The following is a 19,895-nucleotide window of genomic DNA, read 5'->3' on the forward strand; positions in this document are numbered from 1 at the left end:
AGTATTTCATTTCTTCCTTTGATATATTTTTAGTGACATGGAAGGGAGATTATTATTTTGTGACATATAATAATACTAATTCTACTTTCTCATGGAGTGTGACTATATGTTGTTGGTCACAACTAATGAAATGCTTGTATTCTATAACTTGCATGCATGCTATATCTATAGTTGTACCTCTTTCATCGTCTCTTGCTCTAGTTGCTCAGATCAACACTGCAAACTTAGATTATGACTTATTTTTCTGTTCATGATTACTGTGCCTGCAGAACAAGCACATGAGATGGCAAGGTAACATTTTTTTATCTAGCTTGGCTTTCTTTTCAGAATACCTTCATTTCGCTCTTTTTTCGGTCGGTAATTAAATGCTGTGTCAGCCTCTGCTTTTTCTGTCTCCATGGCAACAAACATGCCCCTTGGTAATAACGGCAAAGAAACACTCAATCAAGACGGAGTTACTGAGGTTGGAACATGTTTTACTTCCAAAAGAATGCTGAAATACGCAGGAAGATATTATTAGTGATCCAGGCGTGTTTCAGACCCTTTATCAGGATCCTTATTATGTTCGACAAACCTGTTTATAGCTAAACTATGCTCTCATTACATAATATTGACGTATTTACCAAACAGAGTATATTTATATTGATTAATCTTTTATTATACAATTAAATTAGTATTCAGCTTTGTGGTGAACCAGAGAGAAAGACTTAATAAAAAGTTGTTTTGATAAAAGGTTAATTTATTACTCAAATTAATATAAGTGTATCATTGTATTCATCGTCATACTTGTACATATTCTTTATTTGTATAATTGATATGTTAAGCACTTTTTGTTTTAGCTTGAAGGCATTCCAAAAAAAGTGGTTTAACAACCTTAACCCAGAGGGCAGTATCCCCATCATTTTATTTCAAAAGCTGACAAGCTGAAAATGATAGTCCACCATCTCTTGCTCATTTTATGTATTGGTAATAAAGAAAAAAGCTTTGGTGTCATCTGCTTTTTACTTCTTGTTTTTTGATTTCTTGCAAAAGGTTGCCAGGTGTCATTTTCATCTCATGTTTCATTATGTTAGCCTTGTGAAGCTTTTGTAGTATTACATCAGGGCAATACAAATAAAGTTGAATTGGCTTGACCTCAGGGTTGAGAGAACCACCCACTCATCATTGATAACTTCAGCCACTGCCAAGGATTTATGGGGCGATTTTACACCCAAACAGATCTGCTACATCAATTCTTAATGTGAGTTTGAATATTTGGCAGGAAGCTTGACTTAGAGTGTCACACATTTAGTTAAGAAGCCCTGTCTGCACTTGTTGTGTGGGAGGCCTATTTTACCACACTGACCTCATGCTATTCTGGGCCAACAGCTCAGCTATTTGACAGCCAACTTCTGGTCGCTATTTCCCTGGAGGTTAGTCTAAAGCAGACATCTCTCCTATGAGATGCTGGACTAACATTCACAGAGCCTGTGCTCCTCTGGACATCAGCAAGCAACACATACACCGCCGAGCACTGGCATTCCCAGAGGTGTCAGATGAAAGCGCTTGTTCCTACTAGCTACTCCACAGGGCTGAACTAAAAGCACATCATAGCCATCTTAAGTCTGAATTACACTTGAGATAGCGCCATAGCTGTGCTTTGAGCATATCTTGAATAGTTATTGATTTGATCTTCTGTGTAGACTGTATATATTGACTGCTATCACACTGCTGCAAAACCACATTGCACTTTTGTGCGTTTGCCAAAATAAATTCAATTATTCAAATGCTCTGCTTTCTCACTTTACGGTAGAATGGCTGTCATTAATTGATAATTAATGGCTAACTTCACCAGCTTTAATGAAATACATGATTAAGAGATAAGATAAGATGGACCTGTATTAATCCCCGTGGGGAAATTCAGTAGGGTAGCAACAGGGTAAGGATGAAAAACTTGACAGCATAGATTCACACAGATTAATACAATTAAAGATACAATCAAAGATGCAAGTTCAAAATGATAAAATAACTATAAATTAAGAAATTAATTAATTATTATGACCTGTTTCGAGTTGTCCAAATTGACCAATCACAGTTGTCAGTGTTCACAAAGCCTGCAAAGCTTGAGGCTTTGTTACATTCCTTACAAAAGTGCGTATTGGCTTTGTAAGCGACACTATTTTTTTTCATGCATCTAAGACAGGTGATGTTTAAGGGAATTTGTTGTTTATTTCCTTCAGTGTTTACTCGTGATTCACTGACAATCAAAGATACATACGTTTTGTTCGTTCTGAAAACTTGTCTCGCTAATATTTTGACAGTTTTCAAAATATGGTTCATCATACCCTTTATCAGTACTGGTATGTGACATCCTTCGGTAACCATGGACACCACTGCAATATAATCTGGCTATTGTTTGCAGTGACTCTGTCTCTCTTTATTTTCTTTCTCCTCCTCCTTTGCTGTCATTGCCCCTGTTGCATTCATGCATAGATGGCATGCTAAGTGAAAGAGGAGCCAATGGGGATGAGCAATGCCTGCTAAGCTGGTTTTAGTCACGGGGCATTGTCATTAGATTAATGGAGCAGAAGGAGCCATCCGTTCTCTTTCCAGAGGGGAGCTTTACTTTTGGTGGGGTGGGGAAAGGAGAAAAATAAAGGGGAAGAAGTGTCTGGGAGATTATTTGGCACCTTGCAACGCCCCCCACACTAAAAAAATGCGTTTCTCAAAACATCTGTTTTAACTACCGGTAGTTGTAGTTTAGCACAAAATTACTGTTTTGCAACAATATAAATAACCTTCATTCATCCAACAGCTGGGAAATGTACATTATTACAGCAAAGGGACCGAGCAGATAAAAGGCAAAATAAAATGAGGAGATTATTATATTAAATTAAGTGGCATGCACACGTTTATAACATAAAAATAAAAACTAGTGCATATCCATGGTAGAATTAGAAGCAGCATTATTAAAGTAAGTGAACATAGAAGCAGTGAAGCAGCCATTAATAACAATAATAAACTACAAAGTGCTATATATTATGTATATTGCTTTTTGTTGTATTTCACAACAACTACTGTTCCTACTGGATACTTCATTATCCCTGTATTTTTGTACTTGTATTCAAACATTTACTTGGATAATTACTTTGAATGGGTGGTATTTACATGTATTAGATAGCCTTATTACATTGTGCTGCATGTTCTTATGCAATTGATTAATATATAAACAATGGGGGAAAAAAGAGGTGATTACATATTTGAAAAGGTACATTATAATTATATTATTGCCCTATTTACAACATCCCCTGCAGTTAATGACATGTACTTGTCTTTTGTATGGCCATTGACTGCTCATTAAGTTATTTGTAATTATTGCTGTCAAATGAAGTCGTAATCAAATGATCTTAAGCAAAACTCCACAGTTTTGCCCATAGTAAATATGTTCATATCAACACACCTTATTCTGTTCAAAATTAAGTTCCTGCTCCAGTGAGTTCACTCTGGCAGCAATAAAAAAAAAACCTGGGAAGACTAAAGTCTCACCATAGCGTTGACTGAAGAGGCGACACAACGGTTACCATGGCAAATAATCCAGAAACTCTTTGCTGTACCATTTCCAGCCAATTACTCCGAACCTCTATCTCACCTGAGTAGTAAAGGTTTTTGGCAGAATATTTACTCCCTGCTCTTATGAGTTATTCATCGCAACATATCTGATTAAAACACATTTTTTAGTTTTTGCTTTGTCTTTTTTTTTTACTTAAGTGTCTTTCTCCAATTGCACATGTAACCCACTGACAACTCAGCCTCAGCTTGACAAACAGTGGCATATGTTTCCCTATCCCTCCACTGAACCTGTGAAGTGATATGATTATATGCTTGGTTTGCTTTACACTTCCAAGTGTTACAATGCCAGGCCACTACTGTAGCTTTTGCATTTTTAAGTGACTGTATTTTAAATGAGGTTAACAATGTAGCAGTCATTTGTGCTTGGGATGATATTATGGTGTTAGGGTCAAGCATTGTCAGACAAGGTTTATGTTTGGAGTGTAATCATGTGTGCTGCTGTTTCGGAAGTGACTTCCTCATTTACTCATGCATATCCCTTTAAAAATCACATAGTAGTTTACTATACTCTTAGAATCTGGACACTAAAGACACATTACATTTGACAGAAAGCGATTTACTGTACTGCATTCATACCACGTTGAGCAGGTGCTAGGTTTCATCCAAATGTTGGAGTGTGTCCCTCTTAAAGAAATACAAGTAATATACTAAAAGCTTGTTCAGTGCTTCTGTGCAAGTGTTGGTCATTTGTACTCTTTCCTCAGTGCTAAAATCACTACCATGTTTGTGCCATTGTCAGAATCTTGACGAGCACTTTGTTGAACACTCCAAATAAATGATGGCCATCAATAAGTAGTACTACACTTGGACATAGTAAATACCATTCAGTCCGGTTTGTGTTGTTGGATTTAATGCTCAGCATGTAGTCAAGAAAAAGACAAAGAGATAAACAATTTAAAAAAAAATGTGTCAATGTTTGTCAGCAACTATTTATATATATAAGTAGTTATATACAATATAATATGAGAGGAACAAAATATGAATGTGGTATTTGTGTGGTGGGACCGGCAGACAGAAATTGAAACAAGGTAGCTGTCCCCCTGAGACCAGCAGCAGAGAGGTCTCATGTGCCAACATGCTATTGGTGTCATCTTGTTTTGCCGCAAAGTAAATAAGAAAGCACACAAATGGATAGATTAGATGTTCATTGTATCAAGTAAAATATGTCCCCATCCACAATGTCTAACAAGTCAGGATCTGTCTCTGTCTGTCTGTTTGTTGGTGTCAACATTGGTCATTCGATGTTGATCTTGTAAAAGCAGTAAGAGAACACATGTTGCGGACAAATATACAAAAGCTGTTTATGGCACCTTTACAGAACCATTTTGTATTGGTTTATAATAGGCCATTGTGGAACCATCTGAGACTGTAAATATGGTCAGGACCTGTTGTCTACATATACAAGTCTAGTGTCAGTTAGCTTCAACAGGGATTATAAAACAGACTGAATTTAAGACAAATGTCCAATTACACAGCGCTGCAACAACACCCCTGGGATGGCAGCTGTGAAAATGCCCTGATGTTGACTCTCACAACCTGTCCTTTGTTATACCATGGAAAATAAATCTTAAAAGCTACAGGCTGGACCCCAGCTGGTCATAAGCCAACAGCAAGACAACAGTTTCCAAAAAAGTGGTTGATGACACCAACATGTTTTAATGAGTATTTTAGAGCAAGACGGAAAGTGAAGTGCTGAGCATTATTTACCGAGGAAATGTCTCGACACTACTCCCCTAGGAGCAATAGGTGTAGCAGTGTTCACTTCTCGAAGCTTAATTACACCAATCTTAAATTAATTGGACTCACAATTTATAGTTTATCATTGCTACGCTAGAACAGCACCTAAAACACATTTGTATCCAGGGTTTGCATTCATTTCCAACCCCAGGCCAAAAGTTATGTCTTCCCCTTAATGAAGTAATTAGCTAAAGACATTGCATCAAAGGCTGGTGCTGATAGCACATTTGATTTTGTCTGGACACTGAGCCCTAACACTTGCTGAGATTTATCTATTATTTCGGTGAATGTCCTCTGCCAAAAAGTGTGCCAAGACATTACTATTGAAATTTGAAACACACGTTAACACCCCCTTCTAAAACTAATATCAATCAACGATGCAGTAGATGTTCAATGCCACTTAACAATCCCAGTACGGAACGTTTGTCTTCATAAAAGCAATAAAGTGGAAAATGAAATGTTTACAGCAATTTTTTTCCTATCATATTATGACCAGAATTCACCTATGGTATATAAATTGACAGGAAAGAAATTGTGTGAAGACAAAATGGCTCATAGAAAAAGTTTCTAGATCTCCTTTTTATTTCTTTTTTTAATATGCTCTCTGTTTCATCACTGTTTTATCACCTCACATCTTTATCACTGTGCAGGAAAGTAGCTTCACTGAATACACAAAGTATACTGCAGTGTCACCATAGACGTTATACTTATAATACAGTTTGACTATCAGCAAGAGCTTAGGTGCACACTGCATTATACATGAGGTGCTATTTATTAACACCCAATGAATAATATGCCAATATGGAGGAGTCCTAATGGCCGACGTGATGGAGATTATTTTAATTATTCTGCCCACAGCCAGTGCTATGATGGCCTTTCACGTCTTCACAGCTCTCTGTTCTCACCTGAGAGAAAATCTCACAAGCGTTAATTTAAAAGCAGAAATCAATGTGACATTTCCATTGCCACGTTTGGACTTCTCAAGGCATAAATACCCCAGATTGATCCAATCAGGATGTCCATTAGATTTGTCTGCAAAATCATGTGCAAAATTATGAGGTGCTAATTAATTAAAAGAATATATTTTTTATAACAATAGCACTGACAGAGATTATTTTTGTTCCTTTCTGCAGATGTGAGGATAAAGTGAGATTGTCCTTAGCCCTGGGCTGTGTTGTCTACAGTTTTCTACCATGCTTCACATGAGTATGACATGAGTTGAGAGATAAATTATTGTAAATCCTCATTGTCACAAACTCATATTCGTACTGCTCTTTTTTTACATCTCTCCTAGCCGATCCCCCAATTTAAAGGTTGAGGCATTAAGGACCGACAAATTCTGACCTTTCCCACTGCTTGCATCTATCATCCAACAAGACTAATCATGCTTTCCCTGTGCCTTGGATAGATGTGAGACAGCAGAAGGATGTGATGTGGAGAAATGTCAAGGTCTTGCTGTGTTCACATTTTGTATGAGATTGGAATATGGTGTTAAAAATCCTTTGGATCAACTGAGAATCTAGTCCTGTATAAAAGTGGGTGTTAATACGACTAATTCAATCTATGAAAGGCCAAATAGGACTAACTCATATATGAACTGCATCTCAAACTTGCTCAAAAACCACATGTTGGGATACAGCAGCATCACATATTGCACCACCTTTGTGCCACCAGAGCAAAGGTTGCCTTATTACCTGTTATTCAGGAACAAATTGTCATTCTTTAACGAGTGAAGGAAGGCCAAATATAATAGAATATGTTTGTATTGTTAAGATTTTGCACTCAAGCATAACACTAACACCGTGAACAAGGTAGCAGCTTTCATTCTAAAGCCAGCTGCTGTATCTCATGTCATGCTGAGTTTAATGTCTTGAAAATGGGCCTGAGTCATTCGGGTTTCTCTAGCCACTGAACTGTAAGTGTAAGGGAGAGAGCGCCAATTGCTGTGTGAGTCTAGGCACTTTGTCACGGGTGCCACACAGTGTAAAATGAATGCAGCGTTTGACAGAAAACTATCGGGCACTCAAGTATTGCTATGCCCTGGTAGCCAGACTCCCATGGTTCTGCTAACGATATACAAGGTGAGTATGTGATGTATTGGCATTCCCTGATAATTTTGCCTGGAAGTAGTGATGCATCGGTTACGAACCAGATTGAGACAGCAACCAATGTCTTGCCACCAATAAGTATACCATTCTTTACAGCACAGTGGGTTAAACGTTTCAATTCCCCAGAAACAGTTTTTAAATAGCTTCTGTTGCAGAGGGAATGGAATGTACAGATAGATTAAAAGAAACAACCCAGAGGTCCATTTTCATAATTATGTTTTGGTGCCAAGCCTGACTGCTTGGCTAGCACTCTTAGAAAGGGAAGGCAAGAGAGAGAGAGAGAGAGAGAGAGAGAGAGAGAGAGAAAGGAGAAATCAATACTCCAGTTGAAACAGCCCAAGCAGCTTTTTGTTTTAGATTTTTTTTCTCTGGGAAGGAGGAATGGAGAAGAACTGTAAGGGAGACAGTCTGGCCCCTGTGGCTGCAGTACAAGCTTGAGCAAAAGGCAAACAATGTTTTAAGATGAACAAACTAATGTGCTACCTATCTGGGACACACACTTTTTTGACTGTGTAGGCGGTACCAACACCCCCAGTGCGAGTGTGCACTCGTAGAGGAATCAGTCTAGCCGGCTTTTGCTCTTCAAGACTGGAGCACAGCAAAGCAGCAAGACACCAAGACCAATAGGAAGTGTGAATATACTTGCCCTTTGCCTGAGCGAATGTGAGTCAGCAATTTGTTCGCCTCTCCATTTTGTCTCTAATGTGCTGTCAGTTACACCAATGTGAACAAGATAATACAATTTCCACAACTCCAAATCAAGATATAAACTGTTCATGTAGTGAACATGCAGACATGCACACACATACAGTATATCAAGTATGCTTGTCCCAGGTCAGCTCTGTCCAGCAAACTTTATGATTTGTTTATATTGCTTTCAATTACCTCCCTGTGTCCCTTGTTGAGCTCTATAAAATGTTATATTGTGGGTATTATTCTCTAGGTGCCTGCTCTCTTCCTGTGGCCTTCTGAATTCAAGCATTCAATATTCAATGTATATTAATCATATTTTGAGGCTTTTGTGTTTGTGGCCACAGAAATACACGACTGGTCCTTGACATTTAAAAGTAGAAAGGGGTGAACACGCAGAGACTGCTGCAACCAGATTGCTCCCATCTTCTTTTGTATTACATCAGGTGCCCTCACTATCCCTTCCTAGTGGTGTGTGTGTGTAGGTCGGCGGCCATGTGTCTGTACTCGAGTGAACTGTGTTGACTTCTCCCCTTGCTGCTCTCTCACGGTTCTAACCTCTCCCGAGTAGCAGTGCTGGATCACCTCCCGAGCACCCTGCAGCAAATTATCATATTTATTGAGAAGCCAGCCATAGTATTAGCAGGAATACGCAATCCTCAGCTGCGGCACCAGAGAAACGACCACTGTAAATCACACTCTGTCAACCTCTCCGGCGAGCTCAGTCATGGTTGTCAAGGAGACCATGTTGTGATTGTGAAGGCTATTCTGTTTTGATTCAAAATCATATACGCTAGAAAATAAAATGAAATGTTTGCACTGAAGTTGTAGTTTATTTGTTAAAGTAAGATGGACAAGACCAGCCTCTTGAATCAGTGTTCTTTTTTCATATTTCTCCCTAAAGACTGAAGTCTGTGTTTTTCTACTAGTAATGATTTGATCTTGCATTCTTATAAATAGTTATAAGTAATCCTAAATATAAGGAATGAATGCCAATCAACCTTTAATGTATTCCACTATACATATAGTATTGGACCAACACATACAACTAATAAAAGAAAATGTTAAAGCAGATAAAGCCAATATTTATTTTCAGATCCTAACCAATCAGACCCACTATGCATGAATTGAAATGCAGATAAGCTGAACATAAATGGAAATGTCGTAATATATGTTGTAATATATTGAATTAAGCAAAAATATCTGATACATGACACATTTCTTTATTTTCACGTCCAACAAACTCAAGGAAAAGGGAACCCAGGCTAGAGCTCCTTACATCTATAATTGATTAAAGGTATACTTTGTTTGAGAGTATAGCCGTTTTAATGTGTAATTAAGTTACCAAGCTTCACCGGAAAAATGTCATATTGCTTCATGGGACAACACAGCTTGAGAAAATAGTGCGTAATGGAGTCAAAATAAAGTCTTCATTCTAGTTAAAGTTAAGTTGGAAACATGTGTTTTTTCCACTCAGGATGGAGATACTGTAAGAGGCCGGTGGATTGAGCAGCAGACTCTTCACAGGCGTATAATAAATCATTTGGGCTAGTGCTGCTTTACTTCTTCAACTTACTTATATTGTATTTGTTATTTTAAAGCAGCTTTAAGAGGGGCTAAGCCAAGCATTACCTACAAAGGGAGCTATCCATCCCATGATTTAGATTTCAATTCTGGTAAAAATTTGAGTTTGATTTAATTGATAACTTAGTGATGTGTTTAAGCTGGAGTATTTCTAGCATTGTCAAATTGACTCCTAAGGCAGCATAAAAGAGCATTTCTTAACATCTGTTTTTCTTGTACGAAATCTTTGCAGTACTTCACTCTTCAGATGCTGCAGAAAGTGTTGATCATTAAATTAAAGCACCAACATTTAAGCGCTGAGTTTTACTCCAACAGCATGCATGTCTAAATGAACAGAAAGTGAACTGAGCAAAGCAAAGCTCTATTAAAAGTAGTTCCGTTAAAAAGCGAGCTTTATTACCTAACACACTGCGGAGCCGCATTAAACACATTACAGGCTAATTAATGGAAGTCATTTTTCACTGAAAGAAAGTCATGGCATATACGTTTTATAGCTTAACAACAGAGTGAATTTTCTCATTTATTCCTGACTTCCACTGTGACCCTGATGTAAATCTCTACCTTTAATCACACACATATTTACATGTTCCTGTTAAAGGCTCGGTCTGGGTGGACAGCAGCTGGATTTCACCTAGAAGCAGCTTTTTTAAGGATTCATTCACTGTATGTAATCGGGTCAGATTTTTTAAATGTGCTTTTAAGGGCTGTGGATGTGTCAACATAATCACAACATGAAAATCCCTGCCAGCATGCTTGAGTAAAAGAGAATGGAATTATTTTTGTACTTTTTTGTTAGCTTTTGTTCATTGTTTTTCTCTTGTCAACACATGTATTATTTTTAAGGGATCCTTCTGATGTGTATTAGAATTAATAACACTGGTTGTGAAGTGTATCTGTATATGAACACTCAGTTTAACATAATAACGTACACCAATATAATCTAATGAAAACCAGTTGAACAGCTGGGCCACATATTCTACCTTTATGAGGATTATAAATGCCAGTTTTTATATAATCTTTCTAAAAATGCAACTATATGTTTACCACTGAGATTGGAGTTAGTGTTGGTGTTATATAGATCAATAGCTCACGACAGGCCGTGGTATATGCTCATTATATCACAGCTAAGGGGCGTGGTTCGGCCCGACGCGAAGCGAGTCTGCTATGCAACAACACTAACAGCTAGCGAACATATTAGACAGAGAGCTTGATCCATTATTTGGCTGTTTATTTACATTCATTTGTATGTTGCCGTTTATTGTGCAGCCACTGAAAACCTGTCCAGCATCAGTAGCATGGCTTACGTGGTCACTTGTATAGGTTGAGGTTGTTCGAAGCTGTTGCTTGGCGTGGCGAGAATATTGCTCCACTTTCTCCGGTCCCCGAGATTGGGCTTCCAGTAGCTCTGGAGAGAGCTTTCGCACCTGTGGCCACTAACTGTCATAATTTCTCTGCTTTGTTTCAAGACCCGCATGAGAAAGCTTTTGAATGGTAGTATGTTTCCAGTTGGTCTACCTGCTCTTCACGTAGCTCTGCATGTTTGTCGTTTAGGTGCTTTTTTTTCTGGAGATAGGCACTCCTCAATCCACTCCTCCATAGTAAGACTCCCTCGGAGGTCAAAGTTAATCTGAAATGTTTCCATCTTATGCTTTGTAAGTTTGTTTCGTAACGGAAGAAATTTAAATATATTTCTGAAACTGACAAGTCAAATCAAGCAATCTGATTGGTCGATAGTGTTTTTGCGGACCTCTTTGATTACAGATTTGAAAGAAAAAAAAAAAGCAACTTTTTTTATTGCGATAAATACATATTGTCATCTTCTGTCTATAGTGTATATCTGCCTATTTACTTTAAGTTAATGAAAAGACAGAAATGTTCCCAACCTCCACATTGTTTTTCCTCCTGCTGATCTAATACATGTGTGAACCCCTCATTGTCAGTCCAGTGGGTGAACACTAGCTCTACTTTCAAGGATCTCAGCATTAGAAATAAGGAGACACCGTCTTTGTTTATGGGTTTGTGCTTTTTAATTTGTGGTGGCGTCTCTGTATGGATGTAGGGAGTTGATGAGCCAAAGCGGGTGTCAGCGGGGAGGAGGTGTGTGGAGGAGTGTAGTATTGTATTCCAGCCTGCCACATATTAGTGGACCTGTCACTTAGTAAACAGTGACTTAAACTCATTTCCATTCTGAGTTACTAAGTGTAGAGAGAACTCCTGAGTGCATTAGAGTCAATCGCAATTTGGGTCCACTTTGTCTCTCAGGCGAGGGCGGGTGGGGGTATGAAAGAAAGGTAGCAGAGGGAGCAATTAAACAGCAATCTGCAATCAAAATGAATCACAAAGCTATTCCCAGTTCAGAACATGTTGCTTCCTCACCAAACTAGAAAAGGAAAAGGCTGTTTTATTGGCTGTTATATTGTTTTCCAATATATTTAGCAAAATATTGTACGAATTAGGTTTTATTAAAACTGTGTTCCATGTTCATTTCACTAATTATGATCACACACATGAGAAAATACTGGGTAATGTTTCTCATCATTAAGGAAAAATATATAAAATGTAGGAAAATTAGTTATCTACCAATCAAGAGCTACCTTTTATCTCAAAAACATCAAGTGTAGAGTAGGCATTACAACCATTGTCATGGTGAACATGCTCAGAAATATATTACCTTTGTTCTAGTTATTTTACACTTTTCTTGTTTAATATGCCACAAGGTCTGGCATGCCTTTTGATGTAGCTTGCACGCCCGTCGGGCATTCTTCCTGAGGCAAAACGTACTTTACTGCTTAATAGGGATTGATTTTCAAAGGGGCGGTTTAGAGCCATACACAGCTGCTTCATATCCCCTGTAGACGTGACATTCACACAACCTTGACATCTGGTGTTACCTAATGTGCTGCACCTTAACCTGTTTCTGTCACCTCGGGTCCATGCGTTGCCGGCACAGGCGTCCCCGCTGGGAGCTGACAGCTCCTCACTTAAATAAATAGAAGAACTCCTGCGAGGGCAGGCCTGTAATTGTACAGCCTGCATATGGTATTCCCCTGTAACATGTTCTGCTCCATCAATGTTGACAGACTGATTTATTTATTGTGTGTGTGAACGCATATCTGTGCTTATGTGAGTGCACAAGCCGTGGAGGGGCAGAAAAAAGCAATAAGAGATTCTGCTGGTTTGGTGCATTTAAAACAGATGAAACATGGCCCCTTAGCCTATGTCAATGGAACAACTCCAACCCTGCAACAAGTAAGCAACTAGATGAAAGACTTTTAGTAGAACAAAGTGCTTCTGTGTTCACATAACTTAAAAGTTCAGCCCCACTGATTGCTTGTTCCACCTTTATTTGTATACTTTTTGAGTGTACTACCTGCTTGTTCCTCAGGCACATCTGTTGTGCCCAGCACATTGCTGGCACTGGCTCTATTAGAAGTTCTTGAGAGTTAGTAACTGGAAGGTAGATTTGTGTGGTGCACACTGGCATGGTTTATGAGGGCAATGACCGTCCTGAGTATAACAAGGAGAGTCTACTTCTGGCTCAGTTTTCGTGCTCTTTGGCAAAGCCACTAAAGGGTCAGTTCTATCCAGAATGACGAATGATATAAAAAAGAAAATTGGCGGAAAGTAATTACATAGGAATAAAAGTTAAGTAGAAGAGTTTAATGAGATTGCATGGAGATAAACACATTATCTGAATTGTGCAAAGACGTGCTAAATAACAATGAAGACAGGGTTAAGATATGTATTTAATATATTACCATCATCAGTGTTTCCGCACGATGGATCTGAGGTTCAACCCGTGCATAAATACAAGGGAAAAAATGACACTGTCAGATCTATTTTCAGTTACTCAGCTCCATTTAGGTGATTTAGATAGCATACATGATATGCCCATCTCTCCATCTGCAGTGGAAACCTTCATCAAATTAGAATTGAAGTGATTATCCAGGGCAGAGCAAAAGGGCAAAATCAATAGTTCTTGGTTCGAGGCTAAAATGAAGAATGAGCATTCTGCAGGGAACTCTCTCTTTCTTGCACCCTTTCTTCCCTCCTTTCTCTCTCACACAAAGACATACACACACACACACACACACACACACACACACACACACACACACACACACACACACACACACACACACACACACACACACATCTCTTTGAATTGCATATTATGTTCCAACATCCTTGACCATATCAGCATTAGGCTTGTGTGGTGCACTCGCAAACCTCCTGTCTTGGTTTTTCCCTCCTCTCTACGGAAAACAAAACAAGACCTCAAAGGAGAGACACTTCCTTAGATAATTGCAATTAGTAGTTTTGGCTGGATGTTACAGCTTTGGCCCTGGCCCAGCTCTCTGTGGGGGCTGGGAGGGAGTGGGAGTAGTAGTGGGCCTGTTGGGCATGTTGCCAGCCTCCAGAAAGCCCTCTGCCCCCTTGCCTCAAATAGGCCCAATGAAGCCTTACATTGACCGCTGGGCCAGAGATGAACAAGAGAAAGGAAAGTGCAGTATAAAAGACGGAGAGGGGACTGGCTCTCTGCTGGCCAGGTACGGCAATTATACTGTAATTGGAAAAGAGATAAATGGAAAAAAGTGCTGCCCCTTTGTCCTACTTCTTGAAAGCCTGCTGCAAATGAAACATAAATGCTTTATTATTCAACAAGTTTCAACCAACAGACTTTCACAAAGTTATATTGGAACAAAAATTACCTTGCAGGAACATTCTCACAAATAGTTTCCATACATTTACAGACCAGTTTATAGCTTTATTATACAATGACAAGTGTTCTGTCAGTCAAAAGACAGAAAACAGAATGCTTCCTCCGTCTGGACTCTAAGTAAAAGGAAACCGAGTTTTAAACAATAATGGCTTGATTTGACCACCCTTATCTTTTCTGTGGTTTTTCGTAGAAACTGCACAGCATTCATTTCAAATGGACCTTGCAAAGACGAAGAGACGTTTGCCGATATGGCACAACATAATTAAATTTCCCAGAAATGCTCTGTATAGTTTACTGTAATGTTTAACAGTAAATGAATGCCGGTAACTTGAATTATGCTGGAATTATCCTTTTAAATTGCTCTTTGTTCTGTATGTTATTCAAACCTTCTGCAAGCAAGCAGACGCTCACTTGGAACGCATACTCTCAATCACACTCTCTCTCTTAAACACACACACACACACACACACACACACACACACACACACACACACACACACACACACACACACACACACACACACACACACACACACACACACACACACACACCTTAAAGACACACACACACTTTCACATAAAGGACTGCAATCCATCAATGTGCTCATTGCTGTCATGAGTAAAGAGACAGAGCTCTAAGCAAGAGTCTCTAACACAAATTTGATTTACCTCAATTTGCCTCAAACGGTGACATGTGAGCAGTAGAAGTGCTAATACAGACTGGCACCTGTTTCTGCCAACAGCCATGTGTCTATTTAGCTCAGTTTCAAAGCCAGAGATCATGTTGCAATCTGATTCACCTACCGATTGCATTGGATTATATAGAGTTTGAAGTTTTGAAAATGAACTGTGAAATACAGTGACACAGTAGAGAAATGTGATGGCATTACAGCAGAGTTTGTGTGTTTATGTCAGAAAGCTTTGTTTAACTTATTCAAACAGTTAATGTTAACCAAGGAGTCTAAATGACATGCTGTACAAAGATACTAAATCACCATATCTTCAAATGCTATTATTCAAATATACCTTTGCCTTTTATTACTATAAAAAATAAATAAAAAAATCATCTCCCAAAAAGAAGTCAGCTTGTAAACATGTTATCCAGAAACCATACCTTGATAAGAGGACAGACATAAATGAAAATAAGGGTTGTTTCATACATAACACATTTGGAACCTTAATTATACGATATAGCACCTCTTTACACCACCAAACCTCATAATGATTTCGGCATGCTAGTCAAGCATCAGAGGCATGCTGGAAATGTCAACCCGATGAGCCAGGCTTTCTGTACATATTGTGTGGCCAGTTTTGCTCTGAATGAATCCAATTACTTGGCTGAAACGGAGCGCTTTATTCCAACCTGTGCTAGGTCCACTCTACTTTGTGATAAACATTCTTGATATACATACCATTTGTAGTGATGTTATTGCAATCATTCAGCACCATTGTACCTTTACTGCTCTGTAAAAAGAGTTCCCATACCTTATATGTTGCACTGATATAACAACTGTGCAGAAAAATATATAAATTGCCATCTATGTGGTGTAGTAGACTTGCTAAACCGGTGATTGTTTTCTTTAAAATCTATTTTCTAAGATGTTTAAATTACCTTTCCTTCAAAGATGGCAAAAAAAAATGCATTGTCTTCCATGTCATTTATAGTGGAGCAAAAAAATATTTATTCAGCCACCAATTGTGCAAGTTCTCCCACTTTAAAAGATGAGAGAGGCCTGTAATTTTCATCCTAGGTACACTTCAACTATGAGAGACAGAATGGGGGGAAAGAATCCAGGAAATCACATTATAGGATTTTTAATGAATTAATTGGTAAATTCCTCGGTAAAATAAGTATTTGGTCACCTACAAACAAACAAGATTTCTGGCTCTCACAGACCTGTAACTTCTTCTTTAAGAGCCTCCTCTGTCCTCCACTTGTTAACTGTATTAATGGCACCTGTTTGAACTCGTTATCAGTATGAAAGACACCTGTCCACAACCTCAAACAGTCACACTCCAAACTCCACTATGGCCAAGACCAAAGAGCTGTCAAAGGATACCAGAAACAAAATTGTAGACCTGCTACAGGCTGGGAAGACTGAATCTGCAATAGGTAAGCAGCTTGGTGTGAAGAAATCAACTGTGGGAGCAATTATTAGAAACTGGAAGACATACAAGACCACTGATAATCTCCCTCGATCTGGGGCTCCACGCAAGATCTCACCCCGTGGGGTCAAAATGATCACAAGAACGGTGAGCAAAAATCCCAGAACCACACGGGGGGACCTAGTCAATGACCTGCAGAGAGCTGGGACCAAAGTAACAAAGGCTACCATCAGTAACACACTACGCTGCCAGGGACTCAAATCCTGCAGTGCCAGACGTGTCCCCCTGCTTAAGCCAGTACATGTCCAGGCCCGTCTGAAGTTTGCTAGAGAGCATTTAGATGATCCAGAAGAGGATTGGGAGAATGTCATATGGTCAGATGAAACCAAAATAGAACTTTTTGGTAAAAACTCAACTAGACGTGTTTGGAGGAGAAAGAATGCTGAGTTGCATCCAAAGAACACCATACCTGCTGTGAAACATGGGGGTGGAAACATCATGCTTTGGGGCTGTTTTTCTGCAAAGGGACCAGGACGACTGATCCATGTAAAGGAAAGAATGAATGGGGCCATGTATCGTGAGATTTTGAGTGACAACCTCCTTCCATCAGCAAGGGCATTGAAGATGAAACGTGGCTGGGTCTTTCAGCATGACAATGATCCCAAACACACCGCCCGGGCAACGAAAGAGTGGCTTCGTAAGAAGCATTTCAAGGTCCTGGAGTGGCCTAGCCAGTCTCCAGATCTCAACCCCATAGAAAATCTTTGGAGGGAGTTGAAAGTCCGTGTTGCCCAGCGACAGCCCCAAAACATTACTGCTCTAGAGGAAATCTGCATGGAGGAATGGGCCAAAATACCAGCAACAGTGTGTGAAAACCTTGTGAAGACTTACAGAAAGTGGCCTGTGTTCATCGTCCATAACATACGCCTGCCCATACCATAACCCCACCACCACCATGGGCCACTCGATTCACAACATTACCCTAACCCTAACCCTAACACCTAACCCTAATCCTAACCCTCACACCAGATACTGACTCGTTTTCGGACCCCCCCAGACCCCCCCAATAAAGCAAAACTGTATGTTTCAGAGTGGCCTTTTATTGTGGCCAGCCTAAGGCACACCTGTGCAATAATCATGCTGTCTAATCAGCATCTTGATATGCCACACCTGTGAGATGGGATGGATTATCTCGGCAAAGGAGAAGTGCTCACTATCACAGATTTTTTCAGATTTGTGAACAATATTTGAGAGAAATGGTTATTTTGTGTATATAGAAAATGTTTTAGATCTTTGAGTTCATCTCATGAAAAATGGGAGCAAAAACAAAAGTGTTGCGTTTATATTTTTGTTCAGTGTATGTCAGACTTATTTGCTGCTATAATTGTACCCTCTCTCCATACTGTCTGTGAAGAGATTTCATCTTAATGGAATTGTATTGCAAGTAATTGGACGCAAAACCCACTGTAAAAATGCATTAAAAATGTAGTTAAAGTTCTACCAAAGGCTTTTGAGTGCAATATCCTATTTCTGTGTCCTCAGTGTTTCCTTGCCGAGCTACTTAGAATGGATAGTAGCACAAAGACCACATTTTGAAGCACAGATAAACTTTAAGAGACATCCACTTCATTTCAAACTTCAGTGGGGTGCCTACAAGTGTGCGAATGGGAGAGCTTCAGGAAAACAATTTTGAGTTAAACTTTAGGTGAAAAGCACTTCGTTATAATCCCGTTGTTGTCGTTTTTCTTTTGCTTTCTTTATTCAGGTGGCCAACCTTGCTTGCTCCATCTCCAACAATGAAGAGGGTGTGAAGTTGGTTCGAATGGCTGCCACCCAAATTGACAGCCTGTGTCCACAGGTGAGGATTTAAAAAATGTCATTCCATAAAACAACACTCTTTACACAAACAATAGTCAAAACTCTTCTATTGAAACAGCTAGAAGGACAGAGTAAGAATCCTGGTTGGAAGAATGTGAGGAAGAGCTTTGAGTAATCTGTGGGTGGACTTTGTAGCACTTTGTTCTAAGGATGCCAGCAAAGGAGGATGTTAAAATCAATCGATTGTTTCCAAGGTTAACGGTAGGCCTCATTCACGTGGGACCCAACAGAGTTATAGAGAAGAAAGGGAGAGAAGAAGAAGAAAGAAAAGAAGAAGAGAGAAGGCAGACAGAATATAAGATTCAGGCCCTAATGTGAAGGCCCGCCATGCACACCTGCTGAGACCCACTTACTTAGTAAACTTTGGGAGGAACTGTCTCCTGATACCTCTTGGCAATGCTCAACACAGACAGATTAAAAACCATAACAGACACAGACTTAGTGGCTGGGGAAGGAGATGAACAAAGAGGGGGTGGAACAAAGAGAAAATATTTCCATCTGCTCTGAGTAAAGTTAACCCTGGTCGCTTATCTTCACACAAAAAACAGACACACACACGCACACAGAAAAACAAACAACCAAAGTGGTTGCCATACCCAGATCACAGTGTCTCTTCTCCAACATCAGATTACTTTGACTAAAGTTATATCTGAAAAGCAAGTAAATAAAAGGAAGGATATTTGAATGTTATTAAATTACATCAGAAGCAACGTGGTGGTTTACTTATATTGATATGATTATCGCGCCAGTATTAAGAGTCAGTTTATTTGAGGCAAGCTGTTTATCTTATATGATACTGTAAGACATAGGAACTCAATTCTCCTTCTTTCTTCTCCATCATCTTAAAATTCTGTGATGTGTTGATCTGTTTTGGCTCGAAGCCAAATGTTATATCTTACATAGATCAGGCTCTTGAAGTCAAGATCCGTTTAGGAAAAGATAACCTTGTTCTCTTGAAACTGTAAGACATTTTACATATTTTATTACATCAATGGGTTTTCTGGACAACACACATTTGTGCTATCTTTTAAAAATAACATATGTAGAGGGCAATGTGTGTTACAGTATACATCTGTTGATATCACGTATTTGTGTCTTTAAGTCCCACGAAAAGACCAACCAGCAATCAAATATGTAAAGCCAAAATCAGAAAAAGATCATTCTCTTATCACACAGACCTTTGTTTTCCCTTTCAATGGAATCATTTCTTCATTCAGATAAGGTTTAAGGTTTAGTTTATGTGAGTAATTCTGACATATTCCGCCTGCTGTCCAAAATGCTTTTTAGAACAACTCAATGACTGCTGAAAGTATTCCCAAACATATCCAATATGAAAAATCAGTGTCAAGCTGTTTTAAAGATTATAATTGTATTTATTTAGTGAAACACTGTACACACTTGAAAAGATGCTCCTCCAAAAACAAGTAAACAAATAATGAAAACAAGGTGTTCTCGCTTGG

At 39.0% G+C, this 19,895-nt stretch overlaps 1 protein-coding gene across 4 annotated transcripts in view; it reads left to right on the forward strand.

Annotated features, from left to right (window-relative positions):
- ctnna2 (catenin (cadherin-associated protein), alpha 2) overlaps positions 1-19,895 on the forward strand; it is a 314,859-nt gene that overhangs the window by 257,550 nt on the left and 37,414 nt on the right. For all 4 annotated transcript variants that reach the window (XM_079693317.1, XM_079693318.1, XM_079693319.1 and 1 more), the window contains one exon: positions 18,323-18,415. In XM_079693317.1, coding sequence (XP_079549443.1) covers positions 18,323-18,415 — 93 coding nt within the window. The remainder of the gene's footprint in view (positions 1-18,322; positions 18,416-19,895) is intronic.

The sequence above is a fragment of the Notothenia rossii genome (genome assembly GCF_949606895.1).
Source record: "Notothenia rossii genome assembly, chromosome: 1".
NCBI classification, from domain to species: Eukaryota; Metazoa; Chordata; class Actinopteri; order Perciformes; family Nototheniidae; genus Notothenia; species Notothenia rossii.